The sequence below is a fragment of the Alligator mississippiensis genome, chromosome 1 (genome assembly GCF_030867095.1).
Source record: "Alligator mississippiensis isolate rAllMis1 chromosome 1, rAllMis1, whole genome shotgun sequence".
Classification (NCBI taxonomy): Eukaryota; Metazoa; Chordata; order Crocodylia; family Alligatoridae; genus Alligator; species Alligator mississippiensis.
In genome coordinates, this window is record NC_081824.1 from 242,864,745 (window position 1) to 242,886,501 (window position 21,757).

The following is a 21,757-nucleotide window of genomic DNA, read 5'->3' on the forward strand; positions in this document are numbered from 1 at the left end:
TTCCAAGGCCTGGTCTGTGGTTATCAGGACCCTTGCTAACAGGAGTTTCTCTCACAAGGGTACTCAGGTAGGCTGCCTGGCCAACTTAGGCCATGGGCTTATGAACTTCAAGCCTGGCCCCCTCCTGGGCAGGTGACTCCCTGATCAGCCCCCCTGGCCACCTGCGGGTGCTCCCCAAACAGCCTCTCCTCTTGAAGTAAGAGGCGCACAACCAACTGCCCTGTCACAGTAGCCTGTTCCCCCACAACCTCATCTCTGATAAAAGATTAAAGGCAAGCTTTCCAGGAAAGCAGGAAATACAATGCAAAAGTGCTTCCTTAGTGACAAGAAAGGCATTGGGGTTGTCCGAGGTATGAGAGGAGGGTAGGGAAAGCAAGGTGAGATTTACACAGGGGTTCTCAACTGAGAGGGAGTCAAGACAGCAGGCAAGAGTGCAGGAAACAGCCATGGTGGAAAAAAATCAAGTAGAATATAGAGACTGGTGTAGAGGTTACTTTGGTGCAAAGGGACCCAGGCATAGATCCTCATGCTGGAGAAGGACCTAGACTCTCTGCAGGATGCAAATGAATCTTACAGATCAAGAAGATGGGTTTCCTAAATTCATGCTGTCAAAAGGACATGCTCTTGAGAGTCCAGAGAAGATTAAAAGCTCATTCTGCAGGGAGTCAGAGCTGCAGATAAACGAGGGAAGAGGACCCCCCCCTACCCCAAGACAGCACTTGTGACAATGCCTTTGTTCCCTCTGAAAGATAAGGGCTTTTTAATTGGAGACTAAGATACCCTACCATGAGAGAGAACCAGTGGAATCATGCAATGGCGCTGAAGCATATCAGCATCCAGATAGTGATGGTGCAACCCTTTCATGGGCCAGTGGGAGAACCTCTCACAGCAACTTGCTAGAAGCTCTCAGTACTTAGGTTGGTTTTGAGGCAGTGACAGATGTTTTCCCTATAGTACTGCAGATGCCAAGGTTAGCATAACTGTACTGAATTTCCTGTTGCTGTTCTGCTTGGAAAATGCTTCCAAGAAGCCAGGTTGAGGCTTGCCAGGCACATACACTTACAACCGTACAGCATCCTTACCTTTAAGGGCAGGGAGTTTTTGTAGCTCCCGGTTTTTGCTCAGATTGAAACGAGAGGAGCTGTGTCGTCGCTCCTTTTTTACAATCTGGGGTCCTCCCGAGTACTTGATCTTATTCAGCTGTGTCGGTGGGGGGGCACTATTACTGGGTCGCTTATTTGAAGTTGTTTGCTGTTGCTGCTGCTGCTGCTGGACCTGATGGAGAAAAAGAGTAGGTCAATGTGCAAGCTTCAATAAGCCTGACATGCAAACAGATGTTGTTAATAACATTTCTATCCTGTCCAACCTTCACACAGATTCATAAATTATTTACCAACCCTAAACACTGTCAGCTCTTCCTAGATGGAAGGAACCGGGCACTTTTGACCACGCCTTGCCCACTCCTTCATGACTTGCATCCAGTTTCTTCTATTTGCAGCAAACTTCCCAAGTTATTTCTTTCTACTGCAGTAGCTCCCAGGGACCATGGACAGTTCACAACCCCATCATATTAGGTTACAGAATCACAGAATCAAAGGACCAGAAGGGACCTGTAAGATCATGAAGTCTGGTCCCCCGCCATGGGCAGGAGGTTATTGGGCTCAAACAAGCTCAAAAAGGTGCTTGTCCAGCCTCCTCTTGAACACCTCGAAAGATGGCAACTGTACCACCTCTGCTGGGAGTGCGTTCCAAAATCTAGTTACCCTTACAGAAAATAAGTTTTTCCTTATGTCCAGCCTACTTTTTTTCTCAATCAGCTTGTGCCAACTGGTCCTTGTCCTCCCAAGGGGTGCCTTTCTGAAGAGTTGCTCCCCTAGATCTTGGTGCTCCCCCCCGACATACTTGTAGGCAGCTATAAAGTCAACTCTTGGTCTTCTCTTACTCAGACTGAACAGACCCAGTTCTGCCTTCCCTTCCAACATCTGTACAGTCTTTGCTACAAAGCTCACAGTCACATCTTATGACAAATGTGGACAAGGAGAAATTTTGGCTTGCCATTTATCTGGATGCTGCCAGCTTTCTGTTTCCTTGATGGCAGAAGTGTGGTCTGGTTTTAAGGCCCTGTGTCCTGTGCTAGCTTGCCACCTCAGAATTCTGGTGTCTTCCCTTGCTTTAGCACAGTCTCATCATTCATTATCTCTTCCATCTCTGCACCTTCTTCCATGGCATCCAGCTGAGATTATGCTTGGAGTGACCTATCTGCTCACCCCTCCCCCTACTTCACTCTGGTCTGTGGTCAGCTCTCAATGAACGGCACCTTGCTTTCTATTGTAATTGGCTATAAACACATTCAGTAACAGAAGGATGCTCCAAAATGACACTCAAACACAACTGCCACCCCCTTTGTCCTTCTAACACACCTCCTGTGAGGATCATGCCCAAAGCCTCAGTAAGCCACCCTCTCTGTGGCTCTCTAAAGAGGTACCCAGGGTAGGGGCTCAAGGGAAACATGTGGTGTAGGTGAGGCTTGAGACAGCTATCACTTACCCTCTTTCCACACCATGTAGCTCTAAGTCTGCAGGGGTAGTAAAGCAAAAAGTCCTCCTTTCTGCAGTTACTGTAAAGAACATGAACCCCGGCCATGGAACCCCATCAAGAACACACTCTTGCAACCAGCCTGTCCTTGAAACACTTGTGAAATACTCTACCTAGGACAGCTATGGTACAAACTCTGGGAAAGCAGGTCTGTGGTTCAGCTGACTCGAACTGGAGTCTTTGTCATCTTTCTTGCTAAACCAAAGTTGATGGAAAAGAAAAACACCTAGCCAAAGAATCCCTTGCTGTTCCCAATTTCTCTGCAAATGCACATGACAAATACCAGGAGTGTCTGGGAGAGTTGGGGAAAAGGTCACTACCCTGGAGTGCATATGTTTAAAGCCAGAGGCTGACAGAAAGCAGGTGGTCCAGGTATAGGCACTTTCTCTTTCCTTCCAACTGCAAAATTCCTTCCTGACAGATCTCCTAGACCAGTGGTCTCCAATCTTTTTAAACAGGAGATCACCTTTGGCATTTAAAAGCAACCCAAGATCTACCATGCTCCGCTGCCACCCCTCCCCCCTCACTCAGCAGGTAAGTCTGTGGGGAGGGAAGGGGAGGCAGGAGTGCAGATCGAGGCAGAATGAGAAAAAAATTATTTGGGGGCATGACTTCCCAGCAGGTAAGTCCCACCTGGCCAGGGCCCCACTCAACTTACCCCTACTCCGGCCTCTGCGGCACTGTCCCTCACAGCGGGGGCCTCAATCTAGCCTCTGCCCCTTCACTCCCCACACAGACTGACCTGCTGGGCTGGGGCATGGGCGTGCATGCACGCAGCACTCAGCCCCCCACCTCAGCCTCAGATCGACTCCAAGAGGCTCCAAGATCTACCGGTGTGTCAAGATCCACTGGTTGGTGACCACTGTCCTAGGCATTTGTTGTCACTGTCATAGATAGGGACCTACTGAACTCACGGTGAAATAAATGCATTTTCACAGCACACTTGCAGCAGAAAGAGCTGATTTTGTGGGCATTTCCCAGTGGCCTCACTACACATTGCAGATTGGCAGAGCCACCCCGCTATTGCTGCAGATTGGCAGAGATGCCTCAATATTGCCACAAACAGTCAGTAAGTCTCAAGCATGTGAGAGTGGCTGTAGAGACTGTCCAATTGTCTAAGTATCGCAGTAAGGATTGGAAGATTCTAAAAGAGTGTATTATATGAATAATATACTGTTTTGGTTTTTTTGGAGTGTTGATTTCATGAGAAATTGCAATTTATGGAATATTTCCTGGCAATCATGAAAACAGCAGAATCATGAATTAAGTAGGTCCCAAGTCATAGATGTTCTTTGACTGCCAGAGCAAGGTAAGGTGGGCAGTCTGATGAAACTGAGATGTTCGAGATGCTACAAGAAGTGGCCCATGCTCCGAAACAATTAGAAACGCCCATAAGAGGCTATTCCTGAATACTGGCCTCTCATCTAATGACACAGTCCAGAAACTAAATTTGGCAGGATTACTTCTGGATATGTTCCAGGTATCCAAAGTTCACTTCTTGTACTGAATATTCAAGTCTCGGAACATCCTTAGCAACTCACAGGTTTGTTCAAATGCTACTAAGGAACTTTAAAAGAAGGGAAACTGTAAGCCAGTTTATGCTCTTCCCACAGGGTAGAAGAAAAACAAAGTCTGCAAAGTGTGCGGCCCCGAGGGAGAGATGATACAGCCACAAACAAAAAAGGAATGTAGGTGGCCTTGGACCTGGAGACACCCGGTGGGAAGGAGGGACATGAAACTGTGCTTTCAAAAGACATCCGAAACAGATGGGATGTGGCCCCAACTGGGGTGGCCTCACTTGAAAAGGCCATGAGGGATACTCTCAGCTGAGGGACTGCATACTAACAGGTTCACCTCATTAGGAGTCTGGAAAAGCCCCTGCCACTTCAACTGGTGCTTGTAAAGAGCCTTGAAATAGCTGGCATGAAACCCAGTATCAGTTATAATGGTTGTTTTACCAACGTAGTTAAGAAAGAAAAAAATGGTCTTAACATAGCTAAGGAAAAAACTGTGACAGAACACAGAGACCCCTCTCCATGGAAAAGGGGTCTGCCTGCTCACAGCACAGCCCAGAGAGTAGCACACGCTGAACTTTCTTTTAATCACATATTCCCTACTAGTAGGCCTTCTCCCTGCAGTGCTCACGAGGCAGGCATGCCATAGGGGTTCCTCCTCCACACCCACTCCTGACTTGAGCAGGTATGGTGGGAAATAGAAACTAAGATGACTCAGCATCTTCCTCTACTGTCCTGACTGATCTCAAAAGATGGTGGCTGCGCATCCACCTCCCTTCTGGAAAAGGAGAAACTTAGACAACATCCTGCTGGGATTCACATTGCACACAGGCTAAAAGAGCTGCTTAGGGAGGGACTAAAATTTAGCTGAGGCTTCCAGGTTATTCACTTTGGAAAAGATCTCTCTAGAAGGAATGTCACAAATTCAGATTCAAAGCATGTGCATAACTTCTTGCTCTGGCTTCAGGCTTCTTGCTTTGGTCTGGAGGATATGCCAGACAATGAAGGCTGAGTTAAGGATTTCCACTCTCCCTCCTTCACGCACAAATTCCATGGCTTATTACCTCTTCCACCACTCTTCTCCTCTCTGAGGACTTGTCTGTGCACATAGATAAGCCCCAAGCCCTTGACCTGCTCTCTACCAATTCCCTTCGTCCTGGACTCTCGGGGCACGTCCACACATGCAGTCACGTGTGCTTGCAGCAGCTCAAACAGAAGCAGCACAAATCTGAGCTGGGGCTTTTTGCCTCACTGCACATGCCTAGACATATTTTGGTGTGAGGCAAATTGTGCCACTTGAGGCATAATAATGCTGCCTGGCTCCCCCCAGATCTGCAGCCAGGGGGAACTAGAGGCTGGGGCCAGCACCCCTGCCCTGCCAGAGTGCAAGCAGCGGCAGGAGCTGCTTCCCCCCCCTCCCCTCCCCGGGCTCCGGCTCCCCGCCCCTTCCCTCACCGCAGGGGAGGGTGTTTGATCTGCCCCCTCCATGCTCCTTTCCTCCCCTTCCACCACACTGGACTTACCAGCTGGAGGCAGCTGTATCGGAAATTGGATCAGTATTGCCCAATATGCCTCCTTAAATATCAGCTATTGGTATCAGCCCCAAAAATCTATCAGTGCACCCCTAGTTTGAGACACTGTAAGAGGTGTATGCTCATCTGGACATGCCCCTAGTGTCTGCACTGTTCTCTTAACCATACCCTTGCGCTTATCATCATCTCCCTTTCCCTACTCTATCCATGGTCTTGTCCTTAAGGGAGGGGCAGTGGCTGGGGAGGCAACTGTTCCCTGCTGCCTCAGCACTGGGAAAGCAGTTCTGCCATACAGCACTCTTGAGCATCTTGAGGTCACACTGCCCTGCTCTCAGACCTTCCTTTCCCCACTCTTGCCTCTCAGTTCCTGGAGCTGACACCTGCAACAGTCTCTCCTGCTGACTTTAGCCAATTGCCCTGTTAAAATCCAGCTTCCTGTCCTTAAATTAACCTTAGCTCACTGATCAGTTGTAGACTCTTAGCACTGCTTCAGATGTTACAATAACATACCCCAAAAGAAACATCTCTAGAGTGAACATCACAACAGTTCATACCCAGGACATACTCCTCCTCTGTAAGCTGGGACTCTGATCAGCGATGTTCTTGGGCTATCCTCCAGGCTACAGAGTAGTAACTCATCTCCCTCCCTCCTTCAAGGTACTGCTGGCATTCCCACTCGTTCCAGGCCATTACCCCTCCTTTAACCAACTGTGAGAACTATGCTTCCTGTCCCTCTCTGGTTAGGGATGAGCAACAATCCTCCTCCTCCATCTAATAGTGGGCTGACTTCTGACAGTAATCTCCTCTTTCTCCCCGAGGCTTCATCATCCTTCAGTCCCATAAGCAAACCACCAGCCCATTGGCCCCTTTCTCTATCTTCCTAGCCTGCTGGCTCTTGTGAACATCTCTCTGAGCAAACACAGACTCCGCAAAAGCCTGTTGCTGGCTAAGTGCTGCTGCCACTTGCCCCTCAGTGACCTCCTACAAGGCAGAAATTAATATATGTTGGACAGGATATATAGTACCATTACTAGTTCTAGCCAAGGTATTGAAAAGCAGGAGAATCTCTGCACTCATATATATACCAAAAGGCTTCCTCTCCCCAGCAGAGAAGTATGGTTGGTTTTGAGAGATGTGTATCAACTCTTTCAGAACAGTCGCACTGACTGAGATTGTACTGCACAGGAATTTAAAACACCAGAGTTTTTGTACTGGCTCCTAACCCTGCTGCCCAGACCCTTCCCCTCAAAAGTCCCAATCCGTACCATTTGGTAAGGTCTGTCAGACCAGAGCTCCCCTCTATATTGCGTTAGACAGCCCATCAGCTAGACACCATTCCTTCAAAGGACAATTTGAAGCTCCCTGGAAAGGAGGCAAGTTTGGCTGTAAATCCTTCCCCACTTCCTGGACTGTGATATGAGAGTGGAAGAAAATCTCAGTGTGGGGCTGTCTTTCTCCTCTCCTACCCATTCTTCTGCTGGGAACCTAAACAGCCTCTACACACACCCTTCAACTTAGAAGAAAGGTCGCTCAGGCGTGTTTCCCATCAGTACAGGCATTTGCAACCCACAAAAATTCCAGTGCAGATAACAATCACATCCTGGCCAGCTACAGTCCATAAAGCAGGGGTGGGCAAAATATGGCCCGCAGGCTAGATGTGGCCCGCTAGGCCATTCTATCCGGCCTGCAGGGCCTCCCCAAAATTTAGAAAATATTCATCTGCCCCTGGCTGCCTGTTATGAGGCCCTTGATGGCTTGCCAAAACTCAGTAAGCGGCCCTCCACTCGAACTAATTACCCACCCCTGCCATAAAGTTTATCATCCAAACACCCTTTCACTTCCCACGCAAGAGATCACTCACATTGCATACATCTAATTCATTACAATTGTACAGATTTCACTCTGACTTCTGAGGATCAAGCTAATAATACCACATTAGAGACGTCTGAAGTAAAGGGTAAGGCAGGCAGTAGAGTATTATAGTTTACCATTTCTTGGTTCCTGGATGGACATAGCAATTTAATCCAAACTGAGATAAACTGTTACTTATCAAGAGAAAGGTACTTGTCCATTCTACACCAGAGCAACCTGCTACAAAGGAGAAGAAAGAAAAGAAAGAAAAAAGGAAAAACAACTTTCAATGGAAGTTTAACTGAAGACCAAAGGAAAGGAGCCCTATGTCAGGGAGCACACAGAGGTGGCTTCTTCCTCTTCACCTTACTACCCAAGCAGATGTGGCATTCCACCTCCATGAAGGCCTTTTTATTAATATTCTAGGTTTCTTTTGCATCCAGGAGCAACCAGAACTATTTGCCATTTTGGGTCATGGGAAGAAGCTTATGAGTGATGCTATTTATACCTTCACACTGCACCACTTGGTACTAGGAATGCAGCACTGCAGCTTCCCATTGATCTGGACAGGGAACTGCCCAACCTTAGTATGCTTCGTTCTAATCCTTGTTGGTTGCCCTTTATGCCTGGAGATGCTAAGACGCACATTCCTCTGCACAGCACTTTGGTATTAAGGGATGAAAAGTACCACATGAAAGGCAAGTGTTAGCATGGATGTCTGGTGATGGAACTCCTTTCCTACCTTACAGCCAAGGAACTCAGATGATAAACTATCCTAAGGAGTTGACACTGCACACAAACACACTAGAGGGGGACACTGCACACAACACAGAAGAGGCATGGATGCCTACGGGCTGAGATGAAGAAAGGACAGAGATCTCTAAATTGCCATCTCCCTGAGGGCCAACTACTCTAGCTCCAGACTTTCCCCCGAGGATACCTTGATGCATTCATTCCCCTTCCTAACATTAAAAACGTCTCACATCCAGAACTCCCTTGTTAGAGCGGCACCAAAACACATTCTGATTCATTAGACAGGTGCCAAGAAAAGATCTTGGGCACCCAGTCTTCTCATAGCAATGTAGCATGCTAAAGTGGCAGCAGGGCAATTTGTCTGTCAAATTTATATTCCTGGAAAGAATAAACACTCCTCTTGGAGGCTGAGCTTTTTTCCCCACAAAGTTTTTTCCCCCACAACTGCACTATTTGAAAATGGAATGAAGCCAATTCCACCCCCACCACCTCCAAATCACACCTGCCTGGACTCCAGCTTGAACTGCGTGTTAACATGCAATACAGCTTATTACACTGTTCACCTGTACTGCTGCTGCCCTCAATGCATTTAGGCTTGAAGCACTGGTACCAAGAGCAAAGAAAACTCTGTAGCTCTTACTGCGGAATGTGATTCACACCAAGCCCTGCTTTGTCCTGCTGACACAGGGGTGTTACAACAGTGAAGAACTCTTTTTGCCTCTACTGCCTCTCCCACTGTCTGAAATCCACCACTGTTCCCCTCATTCTTAATTTAACTCTGACACCAGTTTTTCCTTTCTCTTACCTCCCTCCAACTCAGCAAATTGCTTTACAAAGCAGCACTCTTGTCGTCCCCCCCGGTTAACATCTTGGATGCAGTTCACCGAGCTCCACAGTGACCATGCCAAGGACAGTGCACTGTTCCATCCAAGCTCTTTGTTCTCAGCGCAGCCTTCACTGCTGTACTCTGCTCCATACTACCAGGTGGCATACTACCACCACAGGCAGCTCAGGGCTAACTGTTTTATTACAGAACACTACCAGGCTCTGGCCTCACCCTCTCTCTTTTCCAAATACCTGCCCCTCTAATTAAGACATCCTCTACCTTTGACCTTAGCCACCATCTTCTATTTGATTCCATAAGATCCTTTTAAAAGAGATTATTCGGCCAAACACTTAGGCCAGCTGGGAAGAAAGGCCATCCATGGTCACAAAGATGGGAAGTCCAGGTATGCTGCTGCTTACAGAATTAAGTCCTTACCTCCTCTGAATTCTCTGCCCCTCCATCCTTCCCACTGCTGCCACCACTGGATTTTGTGGTGCTTTTAGCAGACTTCGGAGGCTCCTGGAACAAGGAGGAGAAAGCACATTGAGTTCCACTGAGCCTGGAGAAAATCCCAACGGAGATCCACATTTCTCTATCTCCTTGCACAGTGTGTCAGAGATGCTGTCTGTTCCCCCAATGAGACTTTTTCCAAGGCCTCTAGCAAGGGACACATCCAGAGACACTCCCTTCTTCTTCCAGTGGAGAACACGGCACCTCCCCCACACCGAGAGCAAAGGCTGGGATGTTCCTGCGTCCTCAGAGGCCCGTCCTCTTCTGCAGAGGGCACAAGGCCCCTTCCAGCCCGGCTTTCCTATGGGCCTATGAACTCAGGGGCCCATCCTGCGGCAGGCTCCGCGCCCAGCCGAGCCAGGCAGCCGCGCCAGGGCCAGCACACGCCGGGCTGCGAGAGGCGGCGCGGGCCCGCAGGGAGCAGCCAGGCGCCTTCACGCGCTCCCCACGCTGAAGGGCAGCGGGAGCCGGGCCGGGCGACGGAGCGGGATCCTGCGGGCGGGCGGGCGCGGCGCGGCAGGGCGCAGGCCGAGGGACTCCCCGCCCCGCCCCGCCCTGCGGCTGCGGCTTCACCGCGCTGCCCCAGGGTCACCGACCGACCGGCCGGCCCACCCGCCCGCAGCGCCCCGGCCCTGCAGGCCCCGCACCGGCTCGGAGAGCCCCGCCCGCGCGCCCGACCGCACCTTCTCCTTCTTTAGCTTGTAGGGCATCCCGGCGGCTCGCCCCGCCGCACCACGCCGCGCTACCCCGACCCCGCCGCCGGTCCCGGCCCCCACCACCGCCGCCCGCACCCCGGTACTGCTGAGCCTCCCCGCTCCCCATTGGGCCCGGCCGCCAAGTCTGCCTAGCAACAGCTGGCCTGCCCCAACCTATTGGCCGGCGCCGGCGGCACGGAATTTTCTCATTGGCCCGTGGTTTCCCCAATGACGCCAACGGTGGGCGCCGCGGATTGGCTGCAGCTGCGCCGGCGGGCCCCGCCCCTTCTGCTGAGTCCCCCTTGTCAGTGAGGGCCCGGCTAGGCCCCTTCTCGCGGTCGACCCGCCACCGCAACCGCTAGCGGTTGCCTGGTGGTTGCCATGCCTGCTCTCCCGGCCCGGCTCAGACACTCCCCTTTCTCCCCTAGGCAACTGGACTTGGACCATGCCAAGCCCCCTTCCCCTTCCCCTTCCCCTTCCCCTTCCCCTTGAGTAGCTGCATCGGGGCTGGCTGCTTCCAACTTCTATGGGCTCTGCTTGGTCTGCCCAGGGCCACCAGCCACATCTGACGTGTGGGCAGACTGGGTATTGCCCATCCATCAGGCCGGGGAAAAAAGGTTGAGCACCGAAGCAGCAGCCCAAAAATGCAGCTGGGCATCTGGGGAGACTGCAGGAGTGGGGGGTAACAGCAATTTCCAGTTGCTGGTCCCATAGCAGTTGCAGCTGCAGCAAAAGCCTTTTTTTTTTTTGCCCCCCACTCCTGTAGACCCCAAGGGCAGTTGTCCCTAGTTAGGCCATTGGCTAGGAGTGTCAAACATACGGCCCGTGGGCGTCATCTGGCCCGTGGTGTTTCTTTATGGCTGAACAACCCTGATCTAAATGTGGCTCACCAGACTTCCAGAGCCCCTCTGCCGACATGGTCAGCACCCAGGGAGTTAACACCACTGAGCCACTGGCTCAGCATTGAATTTCTGGTTTGCCATTGCAATTTAGCATACAAATAGGAGGCAGGGTGGCCCGTGGCAACACCATTAACCCCCCATGTACTGGCCAAGCCAACACAGCAGCTCTGGCAGTTGTGGCAAGCCCTTCAGTCTGGATTCAGTTAATTTGAATTTGACATCCTTGATCTAAACTATTCATAAAACTGCATGAAGAACCCTTTCACACAACCACCAGGTCCAATAACCAAAAACATCCAAAGCATCTTAACTTGCCAGAGGTAAAGCAAGGGGATAAGAGCACTGCCAATGACCTGCCACTGCTGTTTGCTAAAATACACTTTAGAGATTCAAGGAAAAGGATTATGCCCTCTGTTGCAAAGATGGCAAAAACTCCCACAGTCCCTGGCAATCTAACAAGGGGTAAAGTCTGACCTTTAGTGGAGAAGCAAGTCCCTCTAACCAGGAATATCTGGGGTTTTTTGTCTAGCAGGAGCATTGGCACACCCTAGTCAAAATCTCCAGCTCTGGCTGCAGCCAACCCCCAATGCTTCTGAAGAAAGTAGAAAAAACTCCCGACACCTGTCAAAACAGGAGGGGGGAAAAATCCTTCCTGACCCCAAGTGGCAAGCAGCAAAGACTAGAAGCCTGGGAAAACCACAAAATCCTCTACTCTGCACTGCAACCTGGGGACAGCAAGCATAACTCCACACTCACACTGGATGACCAGAGCTCCTTTTCTGCATCTCCTCCATAAACTTATCCCAGCTGCTTAAATCTTCTTTCATAACTAAGCCAGTTGTGGAGCTCTGCTTCAGTCTCTTGCTGCTGAACACAGTCCTTTCCAATATCTATTTGTTTTGGGTTTCAGAGCTTTTCTTTTGTTCTTCCAAGGATCTGTGTGTGGGTGGGAGCTAGAGGGGGTGGGAGGGAAGTGGGACTCCCGGCCTTTCAACTGTTGCTCTTCACAACTCACTCCAGGCATTACTACTTCTAGATCATCCCTGACCAAAGCTTATCTAATGTCTTCTTAAAAACTTTCAAAGAAGGAGATTCCATGACTTCCCGAGGCAGTCTTTTCCACTGCCTCACTTTTCTAGTGGTGAAGAATTTATCCAATGTAAACTTTTGCTACAATTTTTAGCCCATTGTTACATATTACACACACTTTGAAGCAAGGCAGAAAATCTGTTCTCCCTGTTATTTATTGCAGCCCTTCAGAAATGTGAAGACTGCTATCATGTCCCTTCTTAACTCCCTTTTCTGAAACCTGAACATGCTTACTTCTCTTAATCTCTCCTTATATGGCTTGTCTTCCAAACTCGTCATCATTTTTGCCACTGCCTTTCAACCCTCTCTAACTTCTCCATGTCCTTTTTTAAATGTGGAATCCAGAACTGCACACAGTACTCTAGATGGGTCCTAACCAGTGCTAAGTGAAGTGGCACTATCACCTCCCATGTCTTAATACTCTTGTTGATGCAACTGAATGCTGCATAGACTCATGTTGAATCTGTGATCCACCAAGATCCCAAGATCTTTTTCCAAAGTGCGGCCATCAAGCCAGTTGTCACCATTTGTGTATTGAATATTTTATAAGTCTTCCTGTGGTATAATACCATGCATTTGTTAGCACTGAACTTAATCTTGTTGACTGTAGCCCAGTGTTCCAATCTGTCAAGATTCATCTGAATTGTGCTCCTTCCCTCCAGCGTGTTTGCAGTCCTTCCCAGATTCATGTTATTTGCAGATTTGTTCAGGGAGCTCTCTATTCTAGTATCCAAATGGTTAATAAACATGTTGAAGAGCACTGGAGCCAGGACAGATCCCTTTGGAACTCCACTCAAAACCTCCTGCCATTTCATCATAGATCCATTTATAATTAGCTTTTGCTAGTGGCTATTGAGCCAGTTGTCTATCCACCTTGTAGTAGTTTTGTCTAGCAGACATTTCTTCAATTTGCTTAGGAGAAGGTCATATGGGACTTTTTCAAAAGCATCACTGAAGTCCAAGTACGCTATATCCACTGCGTTCCCTTCAGCCACCCACCTTATTTTGTCAGAGAAGATCATATTTGTTTGGCACAGCTTGTTCTTAGCAGATCCATGCTGACTGCTTGTGATCAGCCTTTCCTCTTGCAGATGCTTGCAAATGGACTTACTTATAATATGCTCCAACATATTCCTGTCAGGCTAACTGATCTATTATTCCCTGGGTGCTCCTTGTTTTGTTTTGTTGGTTTTTTTTTAAGAGGAGCACTATATTGGCCCTTTTCCAGTTCTCTGGTACCTCACATGTCTCCCCATGACTTGGTAAGTATTATTGCCAAGGGCTCTGAGGTCTCCTCTGTCAGTTCCTTCAATATCCTAAGCTGAAGTTTCTCAGGCCTTCCTGACCTGAGTTGGTTCAAACCAGGGGTGACGCATAGGGGGTGCAGGTGGGTGCACATGTATCCCCTGAGCATGGCAGTGCACCCCCTGCAAAAAGGCACCGCCGACACGTTAGCGGCACCTGCGGGTGGTTGCCACTCGCCACCCCGCCAACAGTGTGTGCCAACAGTCCACGATTGCTGCTGGCCATCGGTGCTGGTAGTGCCTGCGAGCGGTCGCTGACCCCTGGTCAGTGCTCGCCACCCCCCCCCACCCCGCTCCCAACAGTGCCAGCGGCATCTGCGTGAGCTCCCAGCTTACCATTGCTGGGCTCCCGCTGCCACCAGTGCAGCCGTGCCCCACCAGCCACCAGGAGCATACACCATTCATGGTTCAAACCAATCAAAACCTCTCTGATGGTCTCTTTTATTATCTCACCCCTCAGCTGTCCCCTTCCTTATCCAAATAATTCTTACTGGCTGTCTGACTGCAGCTTAATTTTTTGTGAAGATTAATGCAAATTAGCTGTTGTATATCTCCATCTTGCTTGCATCTTCTGGTAAGAACTCACCTTGATTGTTTAACAGTGGACCCACAGCTTCCTTGATTCTTTCTTTTCTGACTAGCATATTTACAGATCCTCTCCTTTTTGTCCTTAACTTCCCTTGACAAGTGTAGCTCATTATTTACTTTTGCTTCTCTGATTTTGTCCCTGCAAGTTCTTGCTATTTCCTGGATGCACCCTCAGTGGCCTTCCAATCCTTCCATTGTTTGTATGTTTTCCCTTCAATTTCCCTTCAATTTTCAGGCATCCTAGAAGTTCCTTGTGCAGCCACATTGATTTCTTGCCATTTTTCTTGTGCCTCCATTGTGTTGAATAGCTTCTTGTTGAGCTTCTAATATGGTCCCTGTAGTAGTTGCCAGCCCTCCTGGGCTCCTTTCTTTCAGTCTGTCCTCACACGGCACCTTGCCTACTATTTTCCTTTAAATGGTTTAAATCTGCCCTTTTAAAAACAATGTCTTAATTCTGCTTACCTCAGATGCTCAGGATCATGAATTCTATCATATCATGATCACTTCTTCCCTAATTTCCCATCACTGTCACATGCTCAACGAATTTTTCCTTGTTGGTAAGGACAAAATCCAAAACAGACGGTCCCCTTGTCACATCCTCAGATTTCTGGAACGTAAAGAAGTTGTCCTCCACACCAGTTAGGAACTTGCTTGACATTTTATATTTGGCTGTGTTGTTCTTCCAGTAGATAGCTAAGAAACTGAAATCCCCCATCAGTACCATCTCATAAATGTGGCATTGATGCCTACACAGTTGGATGGGTCAAACATTGGCTGATGGGGCGCACCCAGAGAGTGGTGGTGGATGGGTAGTACTCGACCTGGTGGGATGTGAACGGGATGTGGCGGGCTCAGTCCTGGGGCCTACACTGTTCAACATCATCAGCGACTTGGACGAGGCGGTGGAAAACACATTGTCCAAGTTTGCCAATGATACCAAGATGCGGGGAGAGGTAGGCACGCTCAAAGGGAGAGAGAGGCTGCAATTAGATGTAGACAGACTACAGAAGTGGGCAGATGGTAAAAGGATGGGCTTCAATGTAGATAAATGCAGGGTGCTGCACCTGGGGAGAAGGAATCCACAGCATACATACAAGCTGGGGAGCTCCCCCCTTGAGAGCACAGAGGCGGAAAGGGATCTTGGAGTCATTATTGACTCCAAGATGAACATGAGCCATCAATGCCAGACCGCAGCCAGCAAGGCCAGCCATACCTTGTCACGCTTCCATTGATGCATCTCAAGCCAGCCCAGAGAGGTGATACTCCCCCTCTACGTGACATTGGTCCGGCCTCAAGTGGAGTACTGTGTCCAGTTCTGAGCACCACACTTTAAGAAGGATGTGGCCTGCTTTGAGAGGATCCAGAGGAGGGCCACCCACTTGGTTGGAGGGCAACAGGGCAGGCCCTATGAGGAGAGACTGAGGGACCTGAACCCGTTCAGCCTCAGCAAACGGAGGCTGAGGGGGGACTTGGTGGCTGCCTACAAATTCGTTAGGGGAGATCAGCAGCAAATAGGAAGGGTCCTATTCCCCCCAGCAGCACCTGGGGTGACAAGGAACAATGGCCAGAAGCTGCTGGAGAATAGGGTCAGATTAGAGATTAGGAGGCACTATTTCACTGTTAGGGTAGCTAGGATCTGGAACCAACTTCCTAGGGAAGTGGTCCTCACTCCTACCTTGGGTAAATTAAAGAAGAGGTTGGATGAACACCTGTCTGGGGTCATGTGATCCCAGCGTGTGCTCCAGCCAGTGGCGGAAGGTTAGACTAGATGATCTATTTAGGTCCCTTCTGACCCCAAACTACTATGAAACTATGAAATGTTGTCATCTCCTTGAAGAATGCCTCATCCACCTCTTCTTCCTGACTTGGCAGTGTATAACAAATCCTCACCATAATACTTTTCCCTTTTATTTGCACTCAGTTATACTCAGATCTGCTGTATTCTTCTTCCTGAAACAGGGAACACGCATGTATATTTCTGATGTTTAAGACAATTGCACCACCTTTTCTCCCAACCCTGTTCTTTTGAAATAGAGTGTACCCCTTAATGTTGATTTCCAGTTATATGAGTTGTCCCACCAACTCTGTAATACCAGTGAGATCACAGTTTCTCCATAGGCTATGATTTCCAGCATATCCTGTTTCTTCCCCATACTCCTTGCATTTGTATACATTCATCTGAAGTATTTTTTATTTCAGTCTACTTGTTTTCCTGTTGCATCCCTTTTTGCTATTCTGTGGCTACCTGGCCCTTCCCTGAGTTGAGTTTCTTCTTCCGATCCCCCCTCTGCATTGTTTGTTCTGTAGCTGGAGGGTTTTGTTCACCTTCTGGTCACCACCCCCCTGGGAACCTAGTTTAAAGCCCTTAGTAGGTTGGTCAACTCTTACTCTGTCCCAGATGTTCAGAGAGCTAGAAACTTTAGTGAAGTGAAAACCAAAACAGTTTAGCAAAACGTAGCCTCTGAAAATAGCTCTGACAGAAGAACTGATGGCAGTGTCCCAGAGGACTGCAGCAACATCCAACAAAAAAAGAAGCTACTGAAACATAATCGCACAACACAACTTTGTGTTGTCCACAAGGTGTTGGTCTTGAACCTTCCATGCCATGAATGTATCCGAGATCTTCAGAGAGCAAGGAATCGGGCAAGCCAGTTTTGTGACTATCTGAAAGGAGTGCATGGTCTGCCAGGACCACAGCATAGAGGTGGTAGCAAGTCACAGAAAGAGCCTAGAGCCAAACAAGGAAGCTCACACAGAGAGCCTGGCCATTGAGCTATTACCAGGAGCACCAGAACCCAATAAAGGGTAATGTCCAGTTGACAAATAGATGCAGCACAGCATGCCACTGTGGTACTTGTACTGCAACCACTCAAGAACACTTTGTCCTGGAAATATTGGCATATGAGCAGGATCCCTAGCCACAGCAACTCCCTGGCTGATAGGAAGGGCAGCACTTTTTAAGAGCCAAGCTACTTTGACCTTCCAGGCTTTAGTGGCATAATTGGGTAAGGCAAAAGGGGCAACTGGCCTGGGAGATGATGGGACTGGGGAGCTAAAATTGGCTTTTGCTGCAGCTGCATGATTGTGATAGCAGCAACAGCAGCAACTGGAAGTCACCACTGCCCCTAAGCTTAGCAGCTGCCCTGGGTGCCCAGCTATATTTGTATGCTGCTGCCAAGCTGGGCCTGATTCCTGGCACTCCTGCTGCCAGGATCCCAAGCTGTGCATTGGAAAAAAGGGATTTTCTCTTCCATCCCTGTGAGCTCAACCCAGCTTAACAGATAGGAGATCCCATGGGCCTGCAAAATTACACTAATGGCTTTTCCTGGACTCGGACATAGTTTGCTCAACTTCCCTATTGGTATTCAACCCCGTTTGTTTTGCACATGTTGAAATCAGGTCTTTAAGCTCTACCATGTTTGCACTGTTTAATTTCACATTGTTCTCAAATTTTATTTCTGTATTTCCAAAGCTTTATGATTTGCTTCATCTAGAAAATAGATGACTCAGTTAATGAATGGGATTTCCAAACACATCTGCACTGCTGATAATTAAGGCCACACCTGAATAGCAGATACAAATTTAATGAGATAGAGGAGTGATAAATCCAAATCACATTTATAAAAAGAGTTAAAAAATGTAAAGGTACATTAAAAATGTACAAGGAGTGAAGAAGGCCTCCTTGCTTATTCCAGATAGTAGGCCTAGGCATATTGGGTGCCAAGGGAAGAAAACTGTCTGTATAATCCAGGGGTGGGCGATTATTTCAGCTGGAGAGCCACTTAATGGGTTTTGGGGACTTGTTGAAGGCCACATCCACGTCTCTGTTCTCTTCCTCTTCTCTCCAAATCCCTCCCCCTCCTTCCAGAACCTGCTGAAGCTGTAGTTCATCGCAGCAGGTAAGCAGGTGGTGGTGTCAGCTGTGGATCCTGCTGGTAGGTTCAGGAGCTCGGACGCAGAATCTGACATCAGCGTCCACAGCTGACATTGCCACCCTCACAGCACAGTGGAAGCTCCCATCCAGAGCCCTGACCTGCAACCTGCCGGCGACATCAGCTGTGGACCTGGGCAGAAGCTGTTGCTGTGCCAAGCAGGCTGTGTCATCAGCTGTGGGCGCAGCCAGCAGGCTCCAGAGCCCTGATGTGGAACCTGCCAGCAGTGTCCATAGTTGATTCTGATGCCCACCTGGTGGGGCAAAAGCTCCTGCCTGGGTCCACAGCTGACGTCACCAGCCGGTTTCAAGTTGGGGCTCCAGGCAGGAGTTTCCACTGCATTGTGAGGGCAGCAGTGTCAGCTGTGGATGCCACTGGCAGGTTCTGTGTCCAGGCTCCTGAACCTACCAGCAGTGTCCACAGCTGACGCTGCCACCCACCTGCTATGGCGGAAGTCCCACCCAGGTCCACAGCTGATGCCTGATAATGCTGGATGGAAGCAGTGCCACCCACCAACCTGCCCAGCACCATGTGGCACCCAGAGCCACAAGCCGCCCACAGGCCAGATCTAATTAGTTGGCAGCTATCCATGCATGGGCTGGATCAAATCTGTTTTTGCCCACCCCTAGTATATAATCCTTCCTTCCTCCAATAATTCCTAGAACTGAAAGAATGCAAGCATCTATCTTCATGCAAAATGATAGCCATGCTGAGTAATTAAATAGGTTTTTTTTCTGCAACAAGGTATCCAGGTATTGCTGCATGATCCCAGCAGCAGCAAGCAGGCAAGATTGTCAAGTATTAGTGAAGGAACGTTCACACTGTTGATCTCTAGGTTGCAAACAGTTTTGGCAAATCTCAATTTACTGAAAAATCAAGCATCAGGCACTTTTTCAGATCCCTATACTCTAATAAGGGTGAATCTTTCATGGTGGCTGATCAAGGCTTGCATCACAGGGAAAAAAAAGCACAAAAAAAGATGTGAGGGAACGTGTGTTCTTCTAGTTGCTCCTAAGCAACTGGGAAACCTCATACATCTGAAGCCACTGATAATCTGCTGAGTGTCAGCAGGCTCAGGATACAAGGGAACATTATCTTTTTTATAGTGACACACACTTCACACATAGCAGTACCAACAATAAATTTGCCCTTCCCAACTGGCTTCCAGTGGACCAGAGGCAGCTGGGGTTGTCAATTTTCCAACTGCTATTGCCTCAGGCTTTTGCACAGAACAGCAGAGCCTCACATTGAAGGTCTGCCTCTACAGCTTTGGGGCTCACTCCATGCAGGTTTCCAGGAAAGCAGCCTTTCTCATCCTGAAATTCTCCCACCCTTGTTCATCATCCCACAGCTGTAGTCCACTCTTTTTGCACCAGTCTCTTCATACTTCTCCTGCATCCAGAAACAGTGGTCCAGAAACAGTGGAAACAGTGGTCCTGGAAACAGTGGTCCAGAAACAGTGGTCTCTTATCAATATAAGAGATGGTTCTAGAGCAATCCATCCTCAGTCATTACCTGGATAGCCTTGTTGATGCTGCCATCATGCAAGAGCAGGCCACACAGACTGTTTAATAGGATGATCCATTTCAGTCATGTAGTGCTTTTGCCAGCCTTGGCCATTTTCAAGGAGCCTAGGCTAAACTGTAACAGTGTTGCTAAGCAGAAGGCCCAAAGCCTGTTCCAAAAGTTTCAGTGAAACAAAGAAATGGAAATAAAACTAATCAGAGATTATTTATTAGAATATTAAAACCAGCCATCTATAAATATTGGGCATAGGCTAGAGGGAAATTTGGAGAACTCAGCAAATTCAAGAAGACCTGCTGCCAATCTGTGTGCTACCCTCCTCCCACTTCTCCAGCCTCCCCAGCTGAAAATCTATGTTGTGCTGTTGCGAGTAGCTAGATAGATTTTGGGATAAATGTTTGTTTTCATGTTTTAATGTGCAAGCAGATAAAATGTTATGCTGTAGACCTGTTTCTGCCTCTTTTTGTCAGTAGCTTACCCATACGGTTACCTGTAATCTGGGTAACAGTGCTTTTTCTGCTAAAGTAAGATTTGCAGTTGCTCACTGCTGCAGCTGAGAACTTGCAGTGAAGTGCACACTCAGCAACATAAACCCAAACTCATCTTTATGATCTGGCAATGGTTCTTTCATATCAAGTTGGGACATGTCCATACCTTTGCCCTTACAGTTTGAGACTGACACAATGTCTGTCCTGGAAGGAGGATGCCAAATGAATCTTGGCATTTTTTCACAGTTGGCTTCTCAGTGGCGGTAACCTGCTTCAAATGTCTCCTCATGTCCTGCTGCAGTTATCTAGCATTGGACTGAGAAGGCAGCACTGCGGGGAAGGCAGGAATACCAATCCTCGTGAAGCTCCTGTAACTTGTGACAAGCCCTATCCTGCATATATGCTCTTTGTCCCAGCAACTGAATGCTCGTTTGAGTACAGTTGTCGTGATACAATTTACTTCAGGTTTGTCTCAAGTTGCATCACATTCATGTGTCTGTGGTCTTATACTTTGATGCTACCCTAAAGGAGCAAACAAGAAATCTTCTATTAAAAGCTGTGTCCATCAAATGTAGAAGGCAAAGATTTCTTAGGTTGATATCTTTTATTGGACAAACTGTATAGTTGGGATATAATTAGACAAGCTTTTGAATACAATTAATGTTTGTTCCCCAGTTCACCTTTTAAAAGTGTTAGGCAGATTTCCCTTGAGCACAAGGACAATCATGTCTGAGAGGGAGTGGTTGTTCTATGAGAAATGTGCTCATAATAAAGGTGTATATATGTCTCTGTCCTTTATATTAATTTCTGTGAAAGTTCATTCTGATATATAGTTTCTGTCTAGTTTCACCCATGCAGTTACCATGAAGACATTTGGTGCATTGGATCAGATATATCACATTTTGGGAAAGGCATGTTTAAAGTCTATGGATTCTTATCGGTTTGTTGTAGAGGTGTTGATTGTTTTATCAGTAGAGATCTGTTGACAGGTTTTGCATCTATTGCATAGGTGGCGGAAGGCCGAGGCTAATGGAGCTTAGCCCCCCCAAACACAGGGCAGCAGTGACAGTGCAGAGGGCTGCAGGGCAGCCCAGGTGCAGGTTCCTGGCGGCTGCAGCAGGGGATGCACACAGACACAGACATGCAGTTGCATCCTGCACGCAGCCAGGATTGCAGCCCGGCAGTGTGTGGAGCACTGTCCACCACAGCACGTAAGTCTGTGAAGGGGAAGGGGCATGGGGGAGGGCCCAGATCAAGGCTCCCACAGTGAGGGAAGGAATGGGGTAGAGGCAGGGGCAGGGGCAGGGGCTGGGGTGAATGGGACTGCGGGGTGGGTCGTGGGATGGTCAGAGCCTGGACAGCTCATCCAGGGGCGTGGGAGGGCTGTGCACACCCCAGGGGAATCATGGGGAGGCACATACCCCCCGGATTTGTGTGTGGGGCAGAGGCAGGCTGCCCACTGTGCCCTGATCTCTGCACTGCTGCTACTGCTTTGGGAGCTGCACAATGCCATGCGTCTGCCATCAGCAGGCGGGCGGGGGACGCGGTGCAGCCTAGAAGCAGCAGACACATGGTATCATATGGCTCCTGAGGCAGTGGCAGCAGGGTGCAGAGTCCAGCCCGCAGCAGCAGCCTGTCTCTGCCCCATACACAA

At 48.8% G+C, this 21,757-nt stretch overlaps 1 protein-coding gene across 10 annotated transcripts in view; it reads right to left on the reverse strand.

The window, feature by feature from the left end:
• PPP2R5D (protein phosphatase 2 regulatory subunit B'delta) overlaps nucleotides 1-10,367 on the reverse strand; it is a 66,152-nt gene extending 55,785 nt beyond the window's left edge. For all 10 annotated transcript variants that reach the window (XR_009458977.1, XM_059720396.1, XM_006268770.4 and 7 more), the window contains exons 1-3: nucleotides 10,265-10,367; nucleotides 9,507-9,590; nucleotides 1,083-1,275 (exon numbers count right to left, since the gene is read on the reverse strand). Coding sequence is in view for 9 of the 10 variants with exons in the window: in XM_059720396.1 (XP_059576379.1) it covers nucleotides 1,083-1,275; nucleotides 9,507-9,590; nucleotides 10,265-10,291 (304 nt within the window). In the remaining variant the exon portion in view is untranslated. The remainder of the gene's footprint in view (nucleotides 1-1,082; nucleotides 1,276-9,506; nucleotides 9,591-10,264) is intronic.
• Between the last annotated feature and the right edge of the window lie 11,390 nt (nucleotides 10,368-21,757).